The sequence below is a fragment of the Bombus fervidus genome, chromosome 10 (assembly GCF_041682495.2).
Source record: "Bombus fervidus isolate BK054 chromosome 10, iyBomFerv1, whole genome shotgun sequence".
Taxonomy (NCBI): Eukaryota; Metazoa; Arthropoda; class Insecta; order Hymenoptera; family Apidae; genus Bombus; species Bombus fervidus.
The window spans coordinates 12,002,110-12,021,956 of NC_091526.1; the positions used below are offsets into that span (position 1 = coordinate 12,002,110).

Sequence of the window (19,847 nt, forward strand, 5' to 3'; positions counted from 1 at the left end):
TTCATTGCATATTTATCGTAAACTACGCATGACAATGATACACGTGATCTTTCATCGTGTCATCGCGTTTCATTTCGTTTCATCTGTATTCCGGTGCTATCTTATACGTATATATTTTGGACGTTATGTCTATAAAGAAACACGAAGGAGAATCGAAAGATACGAGGAGAACAGATAACGCTTTCGCAATGAATTGCATATTAAGCAAGAAATTTGGAATCAACGAACTTCAAGACCACTTGTTCGAGGTAACTATATTCATCGTGAATCAAAATTCGAACGAATATTATTTTACATTTTCGACTTATTTCTACGTGTGAAATAACCTACTGTCGATTGTCAACTCCTGTCTCGTTAAGAATTAAGCAAATTCACGTACCTATACTTGGCAAGCTTTTCAAACTCAGCTTTCTCAAACGCGAAGCCTCCAACACAATTCTGTTATTCTTGATCTTCGTCTTACTACGAATCTTCCTGACTTCACTCGTACTACGGATTTAGACCCACGATTTATACATATATATCGTAAAGTAATATACAGGATCGTATTGAAACAAATCATGGAAAAACAAACGTAATCGGTGCAACTCGTTTCTCTGTTTTCACGATCAGGTTTACCGTCAGACACTTACTAGCCGTGCCGCTGACACTGGCATTGGCCTACTCTCTCCGGTATAGTTCGTTCTCCCCTGCTTACCTTCATAGTCTCGCTTTCTTTCGTATGTTTTCGTCTTATCGTTGAACGCAACTCACTCCGTTTCTATGATCGCGGAAAACTCGAATATCCAATTAAGCTTGATAAACGTTCGCAACACGTATCATGGATGCCGTGCTATGCTGGAGGCCGTGTAACAGAGAAACAAAGAGCTGATGAACTGCGTTTTCTATCTGAGAGAAAGGAAATAAACGAATAAGTATTTACAAACATCATTCGATCGTGACAATACAGATGTATGTACACAGATAATAGTTGCACAAAAGAGTATTTCTTCATTAAAGGGTTGTTGTCTTACGAACGATCGATAATGACAACGACCACGATAATGATAATGATAACGATAAGAAAAGAAGCCTCGTTTTTTCGGTACGACCTAGTTTTCAGTGAAAAAAGTCATCCGTTTCTCGTTCGTTCCCGTGTCAAGTGCCACGCAATACAAATCGACGCATGTGAATACAACCATCCAGTATGTGAGCATACTACACGATCGACCAACCGGATAGGACAAGTGTCGAGTGGATAAGTGTCTGCGAACCCTTTCAGTTTGGAAACGCGTGCAAACACGCACGATGCACGCGAAATCGCGACACTCCGACCTGAAATGTACACGTATTCCAGTTCTTCTTCCTCGCAATCTCCATACTGTATCCTTGTCGTAACTACATTCGATTCTCCTATTGGACTGGATAAAAAGTAGTTTTCTCTTCTTTTTTTTTTTCTTTTTTTTTATGAATTTCTATCAAATAACGAAAGAATCCCATGTATTCGAGAAATTTTGAATCTTAGATCGAATTTGCTATCTATCTGTACCAATATAACACAGTTTCATAATTACTTATCACGGTCTCTACAAGTCTTATTCAAGAAATGAAAGAGGCTCTAGAACCTGTAAATAAACCGAATTTTTCAAGAAGACTCACGAAGCTGTAGATAGTCTGATTCGAATTAAATCTTTTTTAACTCTCGCGATAGATTCTACAAACAACCTAATCTATGCAAATTTGTATAAATTCATATTTTCATAAATGCAGTTTAAAGAAGCGAGAGCCCAAACCTCGTCAAATCTTACGACAAGTGCTATACTTTGCATATTTTAAGTACATTCTGTGTATTTTTGCACCTTTAAATTTCCCATAAGTGCATAAACATTCACCGTCTATTGATCATATTTGCGCAGCATCCTCCCTTCGATTTACGCTACGAAATGAAATGTGCAAGTACGTTCGAGATACAACGAGCACGCTCAAGATCGTAGTTCGTGGAAACTTTTATTTGAATGAAATCGCACTTTCTTTTACCGTGTACACGCGTTCCGGAGTACCTTTCGTTCGAAGACAAGCAAAGGTCCACAACAACCAAGGAAACTGAGGTACGGTGCAACGACCGATCGTCAAGTAGGTCGGTTGTGGGCGCACGCAATCGTCGCAACGATTTTGAAAAACTGTCGTTCTACTTTTACATGGGAGCACTTTCACGGTCGCTAACCCCACGACAACGACACTTGCCATATATTTTGCATCCTCTTGTACTGCCTATACGTACGTATGTACATCGCTGGCTTTAAGTATTAGGAGAACATCTACTCGCTATGTTTATTAGAAAACTGAAACAAATTTTGCTTTATTTGACATTTTACATCGGTAGCTGCGCGTGACGCGAACGAAATGACAGATTTATTAATAAAGTAACTAGGCAATGGAAGAGAGGAGCAGAGAAGAGCGATCAATTTGTATTAAAAATCAACAGGTGTCTTAACTCGTAAATAACAGTGTGGTCACTTTGTTGGCGAGTGTTAATACGATATTAGTGTATAACTTATGTACATAAATTTCTTCGCAAATGTAACTGTTAGACTCGTATCCTTTTGTCAATAGACTATGGGTTTTTCATGCATTTTTAGCGAGATAGATGCAAAAATGATAGAATAGATATAATATGGAAAAATGTATAAAATATCCGAAGCGGAGTACTCGTTATAATACTTGCTTCGCTCTAGAACATTATTTTCATACAGGGATATATAGGGAAAGAAAGAGAAAGGAGGAAAAGCTTGTCACGACTATTGGCTGTTCTTTAAGTCTCGTTTGGATTAGTCAAGTTACTTGAATTCAAATGACGCGATTAATAAGAACGAGTCAAGTAAATAACAGTTTTACGCTGATAAACACGTTTTAAGTTACTCGAATGTATGTAAATTGCTGGGATTCAGATAACTTGACTAATTTGAATCAAGTTTTACGAACGTAAGTACTACATAACATTAAGAGTAGAACGAATTCAAATCGTGAACATCTTGAAACGATGTTTGTTGTTGCTCATCCTTGACACCGTTTACGAATCAACCCTACTCGTGATCACGCGCATATGCGATTAGTCGATCGAACGTTGTACCGTCGCAATTGAAATCATCTCACAGATAAAGCACGGTATCGTACAAATTAATACAATTCTCCGATTAGCGTAGCATCGATCGAAGTTTGTCCACGAAGAAGATTAATCAAAAAGCATCAAATTTTCTATTATTACAATAATAATAATACTATTATCGTTAGATACAACCATTGCCGATAGGTAAAAGCGTTGTTTGTTTAGAAACATCGCGACCGATTTCTATTTTCGTTAATCAAAACTTTCCATTAGATAAAAATTCTAAGGTCGATGAGAGATACTTTTTGACGTTAGAAAAATACAATTAATTCGAAAGTAATCGAAATAACGTAACAAATTGTACAAATAAATAAACAAGAGACGAGAAAGGAAAATTTGCACGTCCATGTATCTTTATGATCGTTGTGATATACGGCAGAGGGATTGAATTATACGTTTTTTTAGGGAAAGAGCGAGACAGATCTCTCAACGAATAAAGAAGAAAGAGTACGAAAAAAAGGGGTGTTAACGCAAAGTGGAAGAAGGGAAAAAAGAGAAAGGAGAGGAACGCAGAACGAAGAGAAACGCGAGTGCGCCTGTGCGACTGCATGCGTCGCTGCGTGACGCCATAGTACCGCAACCCGCCGTCCGCCGTCGTCCCGGCGCCACAGTCTTTCTCTCCGTATGTACGGAGCCGGCTGAAGCTGATCGTTCAGCACGTACCTTCCTCCCTTTCATTTTTAACGTGTACGTCTACTCTATTTCTACACACTTCTTTTACGATGGTGAGTGAAATAGCTGACATTTGAAAAGCTGCAAATCGTACTGCCGCTTAAAAATTCCGATTCAATTTGTCAGACTTGCACGCGTACATCCTCGACAACCAAACGCGAATTCGAATAATTCCTTATCGACACACCTCGTTTACTCTCCAACTCGAAAGTTTTTTCTCTTTCTTCTAACACCGACTACAAAGTTCCCTCTCTTTGGTCGTTTTAATTTATATCGACACATCGTTTCGTTACTTATCTCGCACTCTTATCGGTGGTTGCACGTATATATCTTTTTTTCTTAATAAAAGCCAATCTTATACGATTTGAACGAAACTTTCTCATTGCTATTCAAGGGAAATCAATAAATCGCTCGAACGACTTGCCTTTATTCCTTTCGACATTCTATGTGACGGTACGTGTCAATGTGGTCCGAAGAACGGAAATTGAAGTGGGAAACAACTTGGAGGATTCTACTCCGTAGAGAAGCTTTTCTAAATCACCGCGAGATCGCAGCACCTCTCTTGGAATTGTCATTTTACATCGATATGGTCACTTTTTCGTGAAACTGATATTATTCTTTTTATCTATCGAATGAAGCATTGAAGTTGTAAAAAATAAAAATAAAATAAAACCACATCTCTTTGCTTCCCTAATTCTATGTAAATGATACACTTTTATCAAAGGGGGTAACATCGTCGTCTTCGTCTTCATCATCGTTTTCGCCTTTGCCGACGTGGTCATCGTCGTCGTTGTTGTTGTCGGCGTCCTCGTCGTTGTCGTCATCGTCTTCGTCGTCGTCTTTGTCGTCATTGTCATTGTCATCGTTATTTTTTTTGTCGTTATTATCGCTATTATCGTGCTTCTGCTCGTCATTGCCATTGTCACCCTTTTTATCGTCTTTTTTATTTTTTTAATTTTTTTATCGTTAATTTTTTTTAATTTTTTTTTTTTATCGTTTAGCAATATATCTTGAAATTGTACATAAAAAACTTCACAGGTACTTCCAGACACGAATCTGACAAATCTTCTTTGCGAGCAGCAACATCAGCAGCAACGGCAACAAGAACAGCAACGGTGTCAGCATAAATGTTATTACGAAGGTAATAGACAATTTCCATTAGAAAGGGAGAACCGACAGTGCAAATCCACGGAAAATGAGAATTCAGAAGAGATATCGATAACGAACGTTACGGATGGAGAGAGCCTATGTTATAGTTTAGCTCTGATACGAGGTCGTACGTCGATGGCGTATAGCTTCATCACCGTACGAAACGAAGATAATCAAAGTTCCGAGTGGCCAATCGTATCTGGTGAATTTCGTGTGATAGTAGAATTGACACGAGGTCCGAACAAGTTGGAATTAGAAGTAGCGGGTCAGAAAAAGGGACTAGTTTTAATTCACGAGCCGAGAACGACGAGACTACGTGTAACTCCTGTCTATGTGGTTTGCTTCGGACACGATGGATATTTCCAAGGTCCACAAGGGGAAGACCAGTCGCCGGAAAGTGCGACGATAAGGATAGGTCTCGGTGCCCGACTTTTACAAACTCTCACCGCCGAGAAGTTAAGGGAGGCGGGTTACGGAAGGAAAACGTTTCAACTGGAACGAGATTTGGGTGGTATGGAATGTTTGATAATGCACAGCATGCTTGACGTCGATCAGGCACGTGCAATGAATCAGCGGGAACTATGGAAATTCATTGCGCGAGAATTAATGACCGGTCCCTTGGCATCGGAAGATCGCAAATATCTTGCGTTTCTTTCCTGTACCAGATATCGAGGCGCGCCGAATCCACGCACTCGCGAAGATATTCTCGCGAGGACGCAAGGACACGCCGCGCTCGGTGGAGGTGGATTAGCGTTATTCGGTTCGGCGTGTCTTCATACATGGCCTACCTGCATGGCGCAAATATTGCCTAGATTCCTCGATACTACGGTCATCGATACCGAACAATTGATGGATGACAGTAATTACCGCGGTACGCACGGTGGCTGCTTCGCCACGACTCTTGGCTCGGTTCTCCACGAATTAGGACACACCTTTGATCTCGGGCATACTCGTGAAGGCATAATGGGCCGCGGATTCGATTACGTCGATCGTGTCTTTGTCGGAGCGGCTGGGATCGATTTCAATCGCAATCCCGTTTTACGAAGAGATCCTCAACACACGACGATCGCACTGAGTAGGCCGCTCAGCGTTACAGTCACGATACAAGAACCATGCGCCATGTTAGGGAGTCCTCGAAGAAATCGTTTACTTTCCGAATCGTCCCGCCCTTCGTCTTCTCAAAATCCTTCCCGGTTACTCGGCAGGCTATCCGCACCTGCTAGTCCTGAATTAAACAGATCCTTTTCCAAGAGTCTCATGCAACCTGCATCGGAACAAACCCCTTCCAATTTGCAAACTGATCGTACATTTTGGTCACCATCCTGCGCAGCGTTTCTTGCTTATCATCGATGGTTCAACAACGAAATGGACAACGTTTTCAATCGACCTTTCCACGACATCGAGTACGATGGGAAAAGGTATAATAAAATGTTTCTCTTCCAATTTTGATTCACTGACGCATATACGACCAATACACGTACACAAAACTCGCACATACACTCACTTACTCAGCCTCTTTCGTTGTTGCTATTATAGTTTAAAAACGACTATTATTTATATATGTATGTATATACGTTTCTTCTTCTTTTTTTTTTTATCATAGAAACGTCGTAAGATCACGCTTCGGAGTACGAGTAATAGAGCTCAGAAAAACATCTGGTGGAATGGTAGTTGGTTCTAAACAGTTTCCAGGCTCTCGACCACCTCTGGAGGCGTTAGTTCCACCAGCTCCACCTCATTGTCTTACCGCACTGACTCTCTTCGCTGAAGACTCGACTGGCAATGTTCTCAAATATCCACTTCCAACGGCGTTTTAAAGTTTCCAAGGTTATTGTCATTTTGCCACGATTTTATATCTTGAAAGCGGGAATATAGCCAATGTCGAACGATAAAAATCGACGCCGATGAATCAACGTCCTATGTTTTTGTAATCTTCGCATAGCGAGTAAGCACGATTAATATTAATAATAATGCTTCGTCGCTAATGCTAATTCGAACGAAGATAACTTCAAGCTCAATATGTATTTGCTTATTAATTAATTATTGATATTTCCTACGAGCTTGTTTCTCTAATGCGCTATATTTGAAGAGAAATTTTTCCCAGTTTTATCGGGTTTTGTGGAAACTGTAACAGTAAAGCTTTCCGTATTGGACTTGAGAAACCTTATTGCCCTGTGTACGCTATTTCTAACAAAATAAAATCATAGAGAGACACAAAGAGAATAATAGATAGATAGACAGATAGAGAGCGTGTGTGCGTGCATGTGTTTAAACATGGAAGGAGAAAATGAGAATTTCATACGTCATACAATGTTATTAACTACATACTTCATTTCATTAAATTCTAACATATTTTGTAAATATCATTCAAAATACTATAGAGGTTTGTAGCAACTATTGATACATTGTATTTGATAAAGAAATACATATATTGTGCATTGACGTTTCTATGTACGAATGTGTGAACGAATGTATACAATAACACTGCGGAAGGAACGAATGCTATAAAACCAGAATCTCTATTTCTTATTACCGAAAATACGATAAAATTGTGAAATTGCCACGTATAGGTATGTATAGTTTAATAACTACGAATTTAGTTTGATATATTTTCAATCAAGAAATAACTAATATCCGACGTATTCTACAAACTTCGGGTTACTTACATGATAGTAACTAGGATGCCTTATGGACGATAATAATTTGTAGATATAGCTAATATGAAATTGCGAAACGACTAATAAACTTGTGAAGATAATTTTGAAAAAAAGTAATTCAAAAGTGTCCGTAGAACCAATCCAGTTAACGACGTAATAAAATATATATTCCACGTTCATGCGTTATCATCACGTAATCTTTTAATTAGATTTTATGAGAATTTTAATCAGTTTTTTCAGTTTGTTATAAAATTATTTCAATATAAAAATATAAACAAAAAGACAAAAGATCACGTGTACACACATTTTATTTATCGATTATATATTGAAATTTCTGTTACAGATGACTATAAGATAAAATTGCTATCGCAGCTTATATATTCCAGCTAACGGCTATAATCCTAAATATTTATTTATCGTAAACCAATCGATAATATATTGAAAAAGACTGCAAGGGTTGAAAGAACATTATTAATATTTCCTAAAAACTTCTAAAAATAAACACTTTCGTTATACATGTATCGTTTCTTGTAGTTATAACTGAAATTACGTTATCCTAATACGGAATTATGTTGTCACCTTCGTCGAGTACAAACGATGACGAGGATGTCTTTACTTATCAAATAGAAGTTTTATTTCCAAATATCATAGAAGACAAAATAAGAACCGTTGAATTTTTGGATGCAGCTCGAGGTCTTGTGCGAATGATTGGTATGCACTTGGTATCCAGTAAATATCACATAACCTACAAAAAAACGAAATCTATAAAGACGAACACGAATGTTTCAGAAAAACTTGGCAAAGTGTTTGCTTCGGTTAAATATGATATCCAGGGCAACATTGATGTAAGTACATACCTTAAAATGCGATCATTCACAAGGATAATCATATACATACCTAAAAATAATTCTAGAAACTCACGTCCCGACATGCAAAGGATAAAGAAAAAAACGCGATTCTACAAGATATGATTCTAATTGAAAAAAATACTGAAACTAAATTAATCGCTACGGATGCTCTAACGTGGTTAATCAGGTGCGTGTAACGTTTCTTATGCATTTCTATTCTTTCCACTTCCTTACTTGGTTTCTGCTTAATTCGATTCGTGTGTATTAACGCTTCTCCATCACTTATTCTGTTCATTAGTTAAATCGAAACTCCAATCTATAAATTACAGAGCTTTGCATATGATTCTGTTATTTTTCGAACAAATTGTCGAGGATTCTAAAACGGCAACACCAACAGAGGATCTAGTAGCATTTTTAAAAAAGGCTTATAAAGAAGCTCTACAACCATATCACGGTTGGATGGCGCAACAACTTTTCGACGTAAGTCAGTATTTACTAAAAACATATTCGCATATATGCGAAAAATTATTCTTTTTTCCTTTTATTATACGAAATACATATGTACATTCTTAATTATACTATTTCATTACATTTCCAATTAATTGATGTCAAAGCATAAAAACATTCATATAATACACGTGTTGAGTTTGACGAAATATGAGTTTATATTTTTCAAATAAATTAATACTTTCTATAATTTTTCTATTTATTTACATACTATTATTTACTATAATTTTCGACTTTTTGTTAACAGCTTCTTTCGCTCATGGTTCCTACACGTTCGCAACTTTTACAAACATTTATTAATGAACAAATTACCGAGATTAGCATCCTTATAAAGAGCATGGAAATTTATTTAATACGTTTACGAGAAAACGTATTAGCGATACAGTTATTTTATAAAACTAATAACCTCTGAGATAAGACATTTTATTAGTCTGAGAATTGTGTTCATTAGGTATTGTGTTAATTGAGAATATTTGCTAAAGGAAAAATCTGCAATAGTATTTTAATATAATGTACTAGTATACTGTACAGTAATTACACTTAGCGAGTATTTGCTCAAAAATCTATATATAATTAAAAAATGAGACTAGCTATAAAAGAATTTTAAAACAGTTTAACATCCATCCTATGTACATGTATTGTATAAATGCATTAAATAAAACACTTTAGCACGATGATCTGCTAAGTTCATTAAAGCTATCGTACCTGTAATAACTTCAATAAGAAGAAGGCAGACCATGAAAGAATTGATAAATGTTTCGCTATAATGAGATGGTATTCCACGATCAAAAAGGAGGAATCCCTCTAGGGGAAGTTGTATTAATATCGAGATTAACCAGCAAGTAGTTAATTCTGGAATCTAATATCAACTTTCTTGCATGACAAAAATCTATAAATCAACTAAAGAAAGTCTATTACAAATAAAGTATGATTACCTTTCCTGTAAGATTTCCAAGATACCCCAAATATAACTTTAAACTTTCAAAAATTGAAAGTATCAGAAATATTGCTACAGTTAGCAATTTATAAACATTTGACAAATTATTGTACTGTGAAAAAATAATAAATAAAATTAATATATATAAGTACAAGTTAATGTACATTAGATGTTTATTTTATAACTTCATTACGCAGATGATATTTACTTTTGCATCCAAGTTTACAATAGTAATCAACAGCCAAACTGGGAAAAGCCATAGATTCACATACAGGGCTATTTGAAATGGTAAATTAGACCTTGTTTTATTATCTGTAAAATATATTCTATTTCAAATGACATGTTATTCTTTTCTGATTAAAGGAATGCATTTACACAAGTTGTAACTTACAATCATGATACATTAACTTGGAAGATGTTTCATTAATAACATTTGTTGTAGTAAATTGTGACATTTTCAAAACAAATTTTGCGACATGATCATAAAGTTATTAAAATCAATTGTAACAATAACAATTTCCATCCAATATTTTAAGGAAGTATTTATAATTGTTACACTTTTATCTTCAAACAGCTCTAAACGTTCATACAATCTAAGATTTACATCCATTCAGCATTCGTATATTTATATCTTACACAATCTTATTTTACATGTCACTTAACGCAACATACATATACATACAATCTCGATCTGGAATCTTCCGTATAGTACATTTTTTACTCTATCTCTTTCTTTCCGCTTTCTTTATACCTTCCATCCCTCTTGCAAAATTGTTTAAGAAAGAAAAGTACGAAAATATACAAGTTTTAAATACAACGAAAAATCAACTACGTAATTAATTACAGGAATGTAATCACATCTATTAAAAACAAATAACAATAACCTATTTAGAAAAATTTGCATCAGTCTGAACGTTTCCAGGCTTACTGCAATTGATTTGATTTACGTAGTAGCGTGACATGTGTTTTGTAGTTCTGAGGTTGAAACGGATTGCGAATAAAGTGACAAACAGAAGACGTTTATAAAATTTGTGTAATTGTGCGTACAAGCGCATGCGGTATTCAACGTATTGAAGAAAATTAACTTTGATTTCTTGTAAAACGTAGGAATTATTTCACGAATTTGATCAATTATCCGAAGAATAATATTCATCATTTAGGATAAAGGTTATCTGATCCCGTTTTCATCCTTATAAAGCGGTGAAAATTTTGAGATGGCCGGTGCAATGCTGTTCGAACGTGCACAAGCAGTTTCAATGACTAATCGTAGCGAGGGTATTTCACTTTTAAGTGAAATCGTCTCCGACCCAAGTATCGGTGTGACGGAGGATGATGAAGATAATATTCGAGTGAAGGAGCAAGGTATTTTACACCTTGGTGAACTTTACAAAAAAGAAGGCAAGGCAAAAGAATTGGCAGAATTGATTAAAGCTACCAGACCGTTTCTTAGTTTGATTAGCAAAGCAAAAGCTGCCAAACTCGTACGGTCCTTAGTAGACTTTTTCTTGGATCTGGAAGCTGGTATCGGCATTGAGGTATCTTCACGAATAATTTTGATTGTATTTTCATAGATAGTGTAGTACAATGTTTCTATTTTCAACAGGTTCAACTATGCAAAGAATGTATAGAATGGGCAAAAGAAGAACGTAGGACATTTTTAAGGCAGTCATTAGAAGCACGTTTAATAGCATTATATTTCGATACTGGTATGTACAGCGAAGCATTACAGTTGGGATCGGCTTTACTTAAAGAACTTAAGAAACTGGATGATAAACAACTTTTGGTTGAGGTACAATTATTGGAAAGCAAAACCTATCATGCACTGAGTAATTTAGCAAAAGCAAGGGCAGCTCTTACCAGTGCTAGAACAACTGCTAATGCAATTTATTGTCCACCTAAAATGCAAGCTGCTTTAGATTTACAATCAGGAATATTACATGCTGCGGATGAAAGAGATTTTAAAACTGCTTATTCATATTTTTATGAAGCATTTGAGGGGTAGGTTGTTTCCTTAAATAAATATATTGTACTTCAGAATAATTGTTATGTTTATATTTGTATATTTTAATTGCTTTACTACTGTTCTTCAGATATGATAGCGTAGAAAGCCCAAAGGCCTTAACAGCTTTGAAATATATGTTACTTTCAAAAATTATGTTACGTACACCTGAAGATGTTCAATCAATTATGTCAGGGAAATTAGCTGTTAAATATGCAGGAAGGGATTTAGACGCAATGCGGGCAGTTGCCGAAGCGAGCCACCGACGTTCATTAGCAGACTTTCAGACAGCTGTAAAAAAATATCGCCAAGAACTTGAGGATGACGTAATTGTGCGTGCTCATCTCGGTTCTCTCTACGATGCGATGCTTGAACAAAACTTATGTCGCTTAGTTGAACCTTATTCCCGCGTACAGGTACGATTATTTACTTTAAATCGGTTGATTATTTAAATATAAATATTCATCGTTTGTAATTTCATTCTTCTATTTAGGTCAGTCATATCGCAACCTCTATATCACTACCACTTACCCAAGTGGAGAAGAAGCTTTCACAAATGATATTGGATAAAAAACTAAGGGGTGTCCTTGATCAGGGTGAAGGTGTTTTAATCGTTTTTGAAGATACTCCGCGCGATAAGACTTACGAGATTGCATTAGATACTATACACAGTATGGGGAAAGTCGTTGATACACTTTACCAAAAAGCAAAGAAACTCACTTAGCCGTATTTAATATATATTTCTACACAATGTTTATACAAACATGTGTTATACAATCATGTATAGCAGATTTAATTTGCTGATTTCAAAAGATGGATATTGATGTACAAAATACGAAATACAATGGTAATACAATGAAACGATACATTTTACCGTTTTACTTATCTGATTCAAAATATTGTTCTAATCTGATTAAAAAATATGTTCAATATTCGCAAAACTGTATGCTGTTTATTTTTAAAAAATTACAGTTTTTTTTAAATATATCCATGACATTCGATTTAATGAAGTATTATCCTTTTATCTCTCTCCTACTTCTGGTATCTACTTATTTGACATTTTCATAGATTATTATATGGTATTGACTTAATTTCTGACAGTTAATTGAAATCAAAATATCATTTTTTATTATTAGTATTCTATTCACATCAATTATAACGAATACAATTATAATTTATCACATCATGTTTTCTTAAATTTCCATTTCTATCAAAAAAGCGAATTCAAATTGTATAGATTATAGTAAAAACAACTTCTACAGAATACGAAATAAAACATATAAAAAGTAAAAGAATAAAGATTGACATTTTGTGTATCATCATGCACCTTAGCACATGCTATGATTATAATTATCTCAATCAGCTCTATGGTGTCTCGATTTTGACGAAGAAAAAATAACTCTGTACGAATAAACAGAAATTTAAATTCTGAAAATACTAATATAAGTGCATTAATGTTACAGATTCTGATTTGATGGCGTAGTAAGAATACTCACCGCAACTTCCTGTTTGAAGTTGTACGTTACAACAAAGGGATAGTGTGGTTATATTTTATAAACTTTTTTTTTTCATGGAGTGTATAATGGCGGATACTACAGCACAGAAGGTAAAATATTTTATATTATAATTGAAGCTGCAAAACAGAAAGATATGAAATTAAGTAGTCTGTATTACACATTTAATATATTGCAAGTAAGAATGTTTAGGTTAATGGTAGCGTTTAACTCACCGGCATCGCAATGTTCCAAATAATATTTGCTGTTTCATCATCAATATTTTCAAGAATCTTAACATAATTCTCCTATCACTTATACACATTAATTCTTTAATCTATTTACAATTCTAATAATTGGCCTTGGTCAGTCATCTTATCTCAATACTTATACAAAACTATACCTGTATTGTTATATCGATAGTACAATTCTTTTCTCGGTTTTCTTATACAATTTTTTTTACATTCATTCATCGTTTTGATCAGTAATATTTAATGTTTGTTTCGATTATAATTTTACGGATAATTTATAAACATTTATTCGACAACTCATTACTATGAAATAAATGTATTATTTATAACTGCTATTACGTGTAATCTCATTTTGCTCGTATTTAAGACATGTATGTGTTTGTAAATGTAATTAAAGCAAAGTATAAATTTTCAGTTGAATATAACCATCCTATTTAATGCATTTACCTCTCAAATTTATTTTGCAGGTTCAGGAATACAAAGATTCTTTAAAAACAAAGGTAATTAATTGAATGTTATTATCCTATAATTTGTATACTCAGTTTGTTGCGAAGTACATCATAATATCACATGCATAAACTTTATTTAGGCTGAACAACTATTGCTGAAAGGATTTCCAGAGAAGATTGTTAAATTGAATGAATTATTAGAGACCCCTGGTTTCCGCAACAGGAAATTGTCAAATGTTCATCAAGACTTAAATGTGCCCATTCCAGATCCTATTATTCTTAATCATTCCGAAAATGAGTCTACTGCAAAGAAACGAAAGATAGATAATAGCATAGATGATACCAGTGGAACCAAAGTGATGGTGTTACCAAATGGACCTGTACCTTGTAACAAGCCCCTATGTGATCTTATTCATATAGTTAAGCCTTATATTCGACAACTATTAGAAGATTCTAATTTGGTATATATTCTATAAAGTATATGAGTAGTATATATAGATTATATGAACTTTAATATCCTTATCAGTTATTTTAATTTTTGAATTTTCAGTTGAAAATGTGGATTTCATTTTTGATTCCAAAAATCGAAGATGGTAATAACTTTGGTGTATCCATCCAAGAAGATACACTTGCAGAAATACAATCAGTAGAAAGTGAGGCTGCTGCATTTTTTGATCAGATATCTAGGTAATGTGAATAGTAATGATATTAAAAGATTTCTTTTTATAAGAGATACATTATACTCATACAATGATATTTTTTTAGGTATTTTATCTCTAGAGGAAAGATTGTTAGTAAAGTTGCGAAGTATCCACACATTAGCGATTATAGAAGAGCAGTTCAAGAACTAGATGAAAAAGAATATGTAAGCTTATGGCTAGTTATGTGCGAAGTCCGTAATCGTTATTGTTCTCTGCACGATTTGGTAATCAAGAATTTGGAGAAGATCAAAAAGCCACGTTCTTCCAACGCGCAATCTTTGTATTAAACATTTAGCCACATATGCTATTTCTATCGGATGGTGTACAGGATTGTATGAGAAATAAGGAACGAAACGGAAAAGGAAAAAAGCTACATGATGGAGAGAGTGTCATACTCGACTTTTCGATAGAAAATTTGAATTTTCTTTTTTTTTTTTTTTTTTTAATTAAATCGTCTTGACGTTGACTCATTGACATTCACTTGAGCCATATCCAAAACAATAAATAAATACATATAAAAGAAGATATATTCAGCATCATTCACGGAAATAAGTTCAACTACAGTTGATTACAAAAGTAATTTTGAATTTTGTAAAAATTACTACAAAATTAATCTACTTATTAATTATTTAACATTTCATTTATTATAAAATACATAATTATTACAAAATTTGCTAGAAGTTTAATTTTTCTATTTTCTTTGCTCTCATAACATAGATTTTTCTTATCATATCTTTTTAATTTTTACAAATTCTGCTATTTAATTGCACGGTGTGACGTACTTATCGAAAACAGATCCGAGAGTATTGGAACGTTTATCTTTTCACCTATTTGAATTTAGAACATAGTTAAGCATGTAATTTGTAATTTACAGCTGTAATATCGTTAGAACATAAATCGAGATATGACATATGTTTTTGGTATATCGTATTAACTTCAAAACACCTCTTTCTTTCTCAACCGCGATATTATACGATACGAAAACATGACACAAATATTGTAATGTTAAGAGTTTTAATCATAAACTATATTGCTTGAAATTATTTTCTTCTCTTTTTACCATAGTATCAAATGGCATAAGCATATAATTATTTCTTTAAAACTACATATCGTTATTCATGCTATACTGTATTTAGAATAAATTTCGATATATGCGGTTGACGTAAATGTTGAAATCTTATTATTGTACAGAAACATAGTTGGATGTCAGTCTGTTTTCGTCATCGTTATCATTGCTCCTTTTAGTATGAAATGTATTGTTCTTCCTTTTACAAACGCTTCATTTGTTCATATCATTATTCTTTTCTTTATCACGTATATTATCACTATATCAACGATTATAATACTTCATCATTTCTAAAAAATTTTGTGCGATGTAGATAGAATATACGCAAAAAAGAAAGAGAAGAACGTAAAAGTTTACACATTTCTTGGTATATTTTGTAAAATATAATAAAAATGTAATATGATTCAAATACATCCAATATATAACATTTGCCCAGCTTAAAATATTAATTTACATTCTAATATATAAAATTTATATATAAATAAATACACACGATATATAAAATTTGTTCAAAAAATATTAATCTATATATATATATATATATGTATATATATAGATTACGCATTCTGTTTAATGGCAAGTTTCAATGGCAGATCATATCTGTTCAAAAAGACCAGGATTAAGATAACAATGTTTATTGAATCCAATAAGTGTTATCGTTAATGTCTGACAGTCTCCTCCATTAGTTCTTTGTATTTTTAATCTCTCATCAACCTGTGAAGCATTAACTAATTGTAACTAATGTATAAAATGGCATTAATATACTTTCATAAGATTTATTCACCATGTTTAATAAATCCTGAAGATGAGCTTTATGAGCATATTTCATAAATACTTCACACAAAATTTGTATGAACCAACTACCAGTTATTTTGTCTCGGAAGGCAACATATCCTGGAAGGGTAGCATATGCAAGTAACATATCTTCATAACATCTCAGTGTCTCCCTACCATTTCTTTTAACATTAGTAATTTCATCAGAGGAATGTTGAAAGTTAGATGTATCTGTTGTATGTCTAGGTTCTTTTACTGATTTTTGTTTTTTCTTTCCTCTAAAAGATCATTGTATAATATTAATAAAATATTATCAGTATATGTATCTATGATATTTTTATAGCGGATTTAGCACTTACCTACATAATTGAAAAATGAAAATCTTTGGTTTCCCTGCAAGGTGGGGACAAGCTTCTGCAGTGAAATAACTCAAAATGTCAGTACATAAGACAGTTTTTCGATTTTGCACTTTGTCTTGCATATGCTCTTCTACACCTTCTATTTCTGTGACTTCATACTGTGTATTAATATTACCATGACTACTTATTATAACAAAGCAAGAATCAACTTTGCGTAACTCTTTACGTTGAGAAAATTCTTTAATTCTGTCTAATATTTTCTTGAAAAGAAATAGCCTATATGATATAAAGTTTTCATTTGTTTTTTAATATGTAAATGTATCCATATTTACCTGCGCTGTTAGATTGCAATAGGAAAAAACTTCAAAACCCATTTGTGTAAAAAGTTGTTTCAAGTTTGATTCATCATATATAGCCGAATTTCTATCTTCTCTATCTGGATGTTTGTAATCAATATTTGTTATTATTAACACCAGTCCACGAGGTTTGCTACGCATTGGATATGTTTGAACATTTTCATATTCAGGCCCATCTGAGAATTTTGTAGCTTTCTGTACTAAAATTTGTAGTGGTTCCTCTAATACTTGTATATTACGAAAAAAGTCGCCTTGTGGTCTTTTTAAAAATGGAAAAATGGAAATGCAATTGATACAGTAAATGTAGAATAAGATATACATACAAAATAAATTAAAGCTAATTAGTGGGATTTTAAACTTTACCCTTCTGCAGTTGGAATAAAAGTAGTTTCCTCTACATTGCTTTCTTCCGTGCATTCATTATGATTAACATAACTTTGCGTGTCATTAATAGGTAATGGAGTTCTTGTTCCTTCCAAAATATCTGCTAAATCTTCATGGTTACTTTGTCTTAGGCTTTGAAGAAAACGAACAAACGCAAGTGGTCCTCGTGTTTTTATCGTCAAATATATTTCATGTACTGTTGTTTTATTTGTGATGTCTTTCTATATAAAATATTACAAAATTCACAAGTCACTCTATATAATTTAGAATCGTAAAATGTTCAGAAAATTTTAAAAAGTTTCTTACTATCCAACGCGAAATATTCACGTCATCTCTATTAAAAACTTTATTTTCAAACAGTTTTGGCCATAATTTGATTATATTTATTCTAGGTACAATATCCTCGTAACACGAGTCTAATATTTCTCGATGCTTTCGATCCATGTTAAGTAATAATAGAGAACACCCATATCCTTTAGTAAAATTGCTCAATTGTTACAAGTTTACCGTTCGTATCGAAACGATGTTCTTCCTTGTTTAACCATCTTAATATGATATCTTGATACGATAAAGTTTACAAAGTGACTCAGTCTGACTCGAAAATTTCGATAGGTATCGTTTGTATTGGTAAAATCTTGTCACGAATGATATTGCCACTTATGTTTAATTATTTAACTTATAATTTTATTTTGACAGATTAATTTTTCACGATTTGTTGTTCTATAAACAAGTTTTATTCAAAAAAGGAATTTAGAGAGAAAAATCGAAATGAGTGTCGGCAGATATCGATAAACGAAGAATAATATTCGATCAACATATCTCGAATTTAGAGACTGATAGATCGAGCAATTTACTTAAATTAATCGATTAATCGATTAATCGAATATGAATAACTTCAATATCGATATGGCAACCGCTAGAAGAAATCAAATACAACAGACAAGTAAGTAACATGTAATATTTTTTCGTATCCTACTTTTGATTGTCGGAGGAATTTGAGGATTGATGATCGTTGATATTGATCGCGTTAATTTTCATGTCACATGCGACTTTATCGATACAGTACAGAATAAGATTATTTAATTAAAAATATAATCGATTGTAGATTCCATTGGAAGACTTAATATCACAAATAAAAGACTAATATTAAAAGAATCTGATTATGATCACGCATTATGGAAATGCTACTATTCTATGTATAAAGAAAGGATCAGCCTAGAAAAGAAGACTCAAGAAATTGTAGAGAGAGTAAGAAATAATGTCAGAAAATTAACTGGAACCCTCAAGGAAAGAGTGCTTAGAAGTCTGATGGCCTTCTTCCAAGAGACCAATTTACAATTAGAAAACTATGTGCGGCTGATAGTCAAAGGTAGGACGACAAGAAAGAAAGAGTAATAGGAAAGGATTTAAAAAAGTGAGAATGCCGTTAATTTAGCTGTTTACGAGAAAGAGAGGGGTCGAAATCGGAGCAATTCTTAAAAACCATTATTTTTGGCACTTTCTCCTACATTCGAAATCATTCTTGACGGCACTCTCACTCTTCTACTTTCACTATAATTTTTTATATGATTTCTGGCAAAGCTACTTTCTAGCAACTAATAAAAAAATGGTTTGACATTAAAAGGTAATTTCACCTTTGGTACTAAAGATGTTGTATATAAAAACTAATTGAATATGACTTTGGGAAATTTGGATTTTTACGGGTTTAGTACAGGTTTACCATAGTGATCGAAGGTGGTGAGTACACAAATGTCAAACACTTTCAATATGATGTACAATAACAAGAAATTAAATAAATTAAACAATTGCTATTTACAATCAAAAATAATTTGCCATTTTGATATACTTCTATGTATATAGGATGTTGCAGTTCGAAGAGTGGAATTTCTGCATGTGGACCTGATTCGATAGCCAGGATCTGTACAAATACAGGATACGAGTTGAAAGTAAGCGAAGGAATCGTTCGGTGCATCCGAATGAGGAAGATAATGATTTGGAAAGGGAAGAAAGAAAGGTGGAGGGGTAGCGAGAAGAGCCGTATGAAAGGAACTATCAGGAGAGAGAGAGAGTGGTCTCTGGATGCTGTATTTCCGTTCCTCA

General features: G+C 33.6%; 7 protein-coding genes across 7 annotated transcripts in view; 5 read left to right on the forward strand and 2 right to left on the reverse strand.

Annotated features, from left to right (window-relative positions):
• Dronc (Death regulator Nedd2-like caspase) overlaps positions 1-18,454 on the reverse strand; it is a 104,310-nt gene extending 85,856 nt beyond the window's left edge. The window contains exons 1-6 of the mRNA XM_072011486.2: positions 18,054-18,454; positions 17,727-17,968; positions 17,340-17,622; positions 17,008-17,267; positions 16,659-16,926; positions 16,466-16,588 (exon numbers count right to left, since the gene is read on the reverse strand). Coding sequence (XP_071867587.1) covers positions 16,469-16,588; positions 16,659-16,926; positions 17,008-17,267; positions 17,340-17,622; positions 17,727-17,968; positions 18,054-18,191 — 1,311 coding nt within the window. The 5' untranslated portion in view covers positions 18,192-18,454 and the 3' untranslated portion in view covers positions 16,466-16,468. The remainder of the gene's footprint in view (positions 1-16,465; positions 16,589-16,658; positions 16,927-17,007; positions 17,268-17,339; positions 17,623-17,726; positions 17,969-18,053) is intronic.
• On the forward strand, positions 3,578-7,798 carry LOC139991427 (uncharacterized). Its single transcript, XM_072011482.1, has 3 exons — positions 3,578-3,870; positions 4,856-6,384; positions 6,570-7,798. Exons 1-3 carry the CDS (start codon positions 3,868-3,870, stop codon positions 6,781-6,783), a joined length of 1,746 nt encoding a protein of 581 aa, XP_071867583.1. The 5' UTR covers positions 3,578-3,867; the 3' UTR covers positions 6,784-7,798.
• LOC139991436 (glycolipid transfer protein) lies at positions 7,965-9,652 on the forward strand. Its single transcript, XM_072011495.1, has 5 exons — positions 7,965-8,334; positions 8,413-8,468; positions 8,537-8,658; positions 8,801-8,951; positions 9,226-9,652. The coding sequence occupies exons 1-5, from the start codon at positions 8,193-8,195 to the stop codon at positions 9,388-9,390; spliced, it is 636 nt and encodes a 211-aa protein (XP_071867596.1). The 5' UTR covers positions 7,965-8,192; the 3' UTR covers positions 9,391-9,652.
• On the reverse strand, positions 9,113-10,698 carry LOC139991438 (transmembrane protein 17). Its single transcript, XM_072011497.1, has 4 exons — positions 10,307-10,698; positions 10,124-10,227; positions 9,914-10,027; positions 9,113-9,837 (listed from the first exon to the last, which is right to left on the reverse strand). Exons 1-4 carry the CDS (start codon positions 10,368-10,370, stop codon positions 9,604-9,606), a joined length of 516 nt encoding a protein of 171 aa, XP_071867598.1. The 5' UTR covers positions 10,371-10,698; the 3' UTR covers positions 9,113-9,603.
• Positions 10,878-12,780, forward strand: Rpn6 (regulatory particle non-ATPase 6). The gene is made up of 5 exons (XM_072011487.1): positions 10,878-11,018; positions 11,114-11,450; positions 11,519-11,913; positions 12,006-12,330; positions 12,408-12,780. The coding sequence occupies exons 2-5, from the start codon at positions 11,130-11,132 to the stop codon at positions 12,636-12,638; spliced, it is 1,272 nt and encodes a 423-aa protein (XP_071867588.1). The 5' UTR covers positions 10,878-11,018; positions 11,114-11,129; the 3' UTR covers positions 12,639-12,780.
• Reg (proteasome regulator gamma) lies at positions 13,374-15,720 on the forward strand. Its single transcript, XM_072011491.1, has 5 exons — positions 13,374-13,520; positions 14,126-14,158; positions 14,248-14,568; positions 14,658-14,794; positions 14,873-15,720. The coding sequence occupies exons 1-5, from the start codon at positions 13,485-13,487 to the stop codon at positions 15,093-15,095; spliced, it is 750 nt and encodes a 249-aa protein (XP_071867592.1). The 5' UTR covers positions 13,374-13,484; the 3' UTR covers positions 15,096-15,720.
• Positions 18,455-18,551: 97 nt separating the features above from the next.
• LOC141445840 (uncharacterized) lies at positions 18,552-19,729 on the forward strand. Its single transcript, XM_074111924.1, has 3 exons — positions 18,552-18,690; positions 18,853-19,484; positions 19,608-19,729. The coding sequence occupies exons 1-2, from the start codon at positions 18,633-18,635 to the stop codon at positions 19,140-19,142; spliced, it is 348 nt and encodes a 115-aa protein (XP_073968025.1). The 5' UTR covers positions 18,552-18,632; the 3' UTR covers positions 19,143-19,484; positions 19,608-19,729.
• The last annotated feature ends 118 nt before the right edge of the window (positions 19,730-19,847 follow it).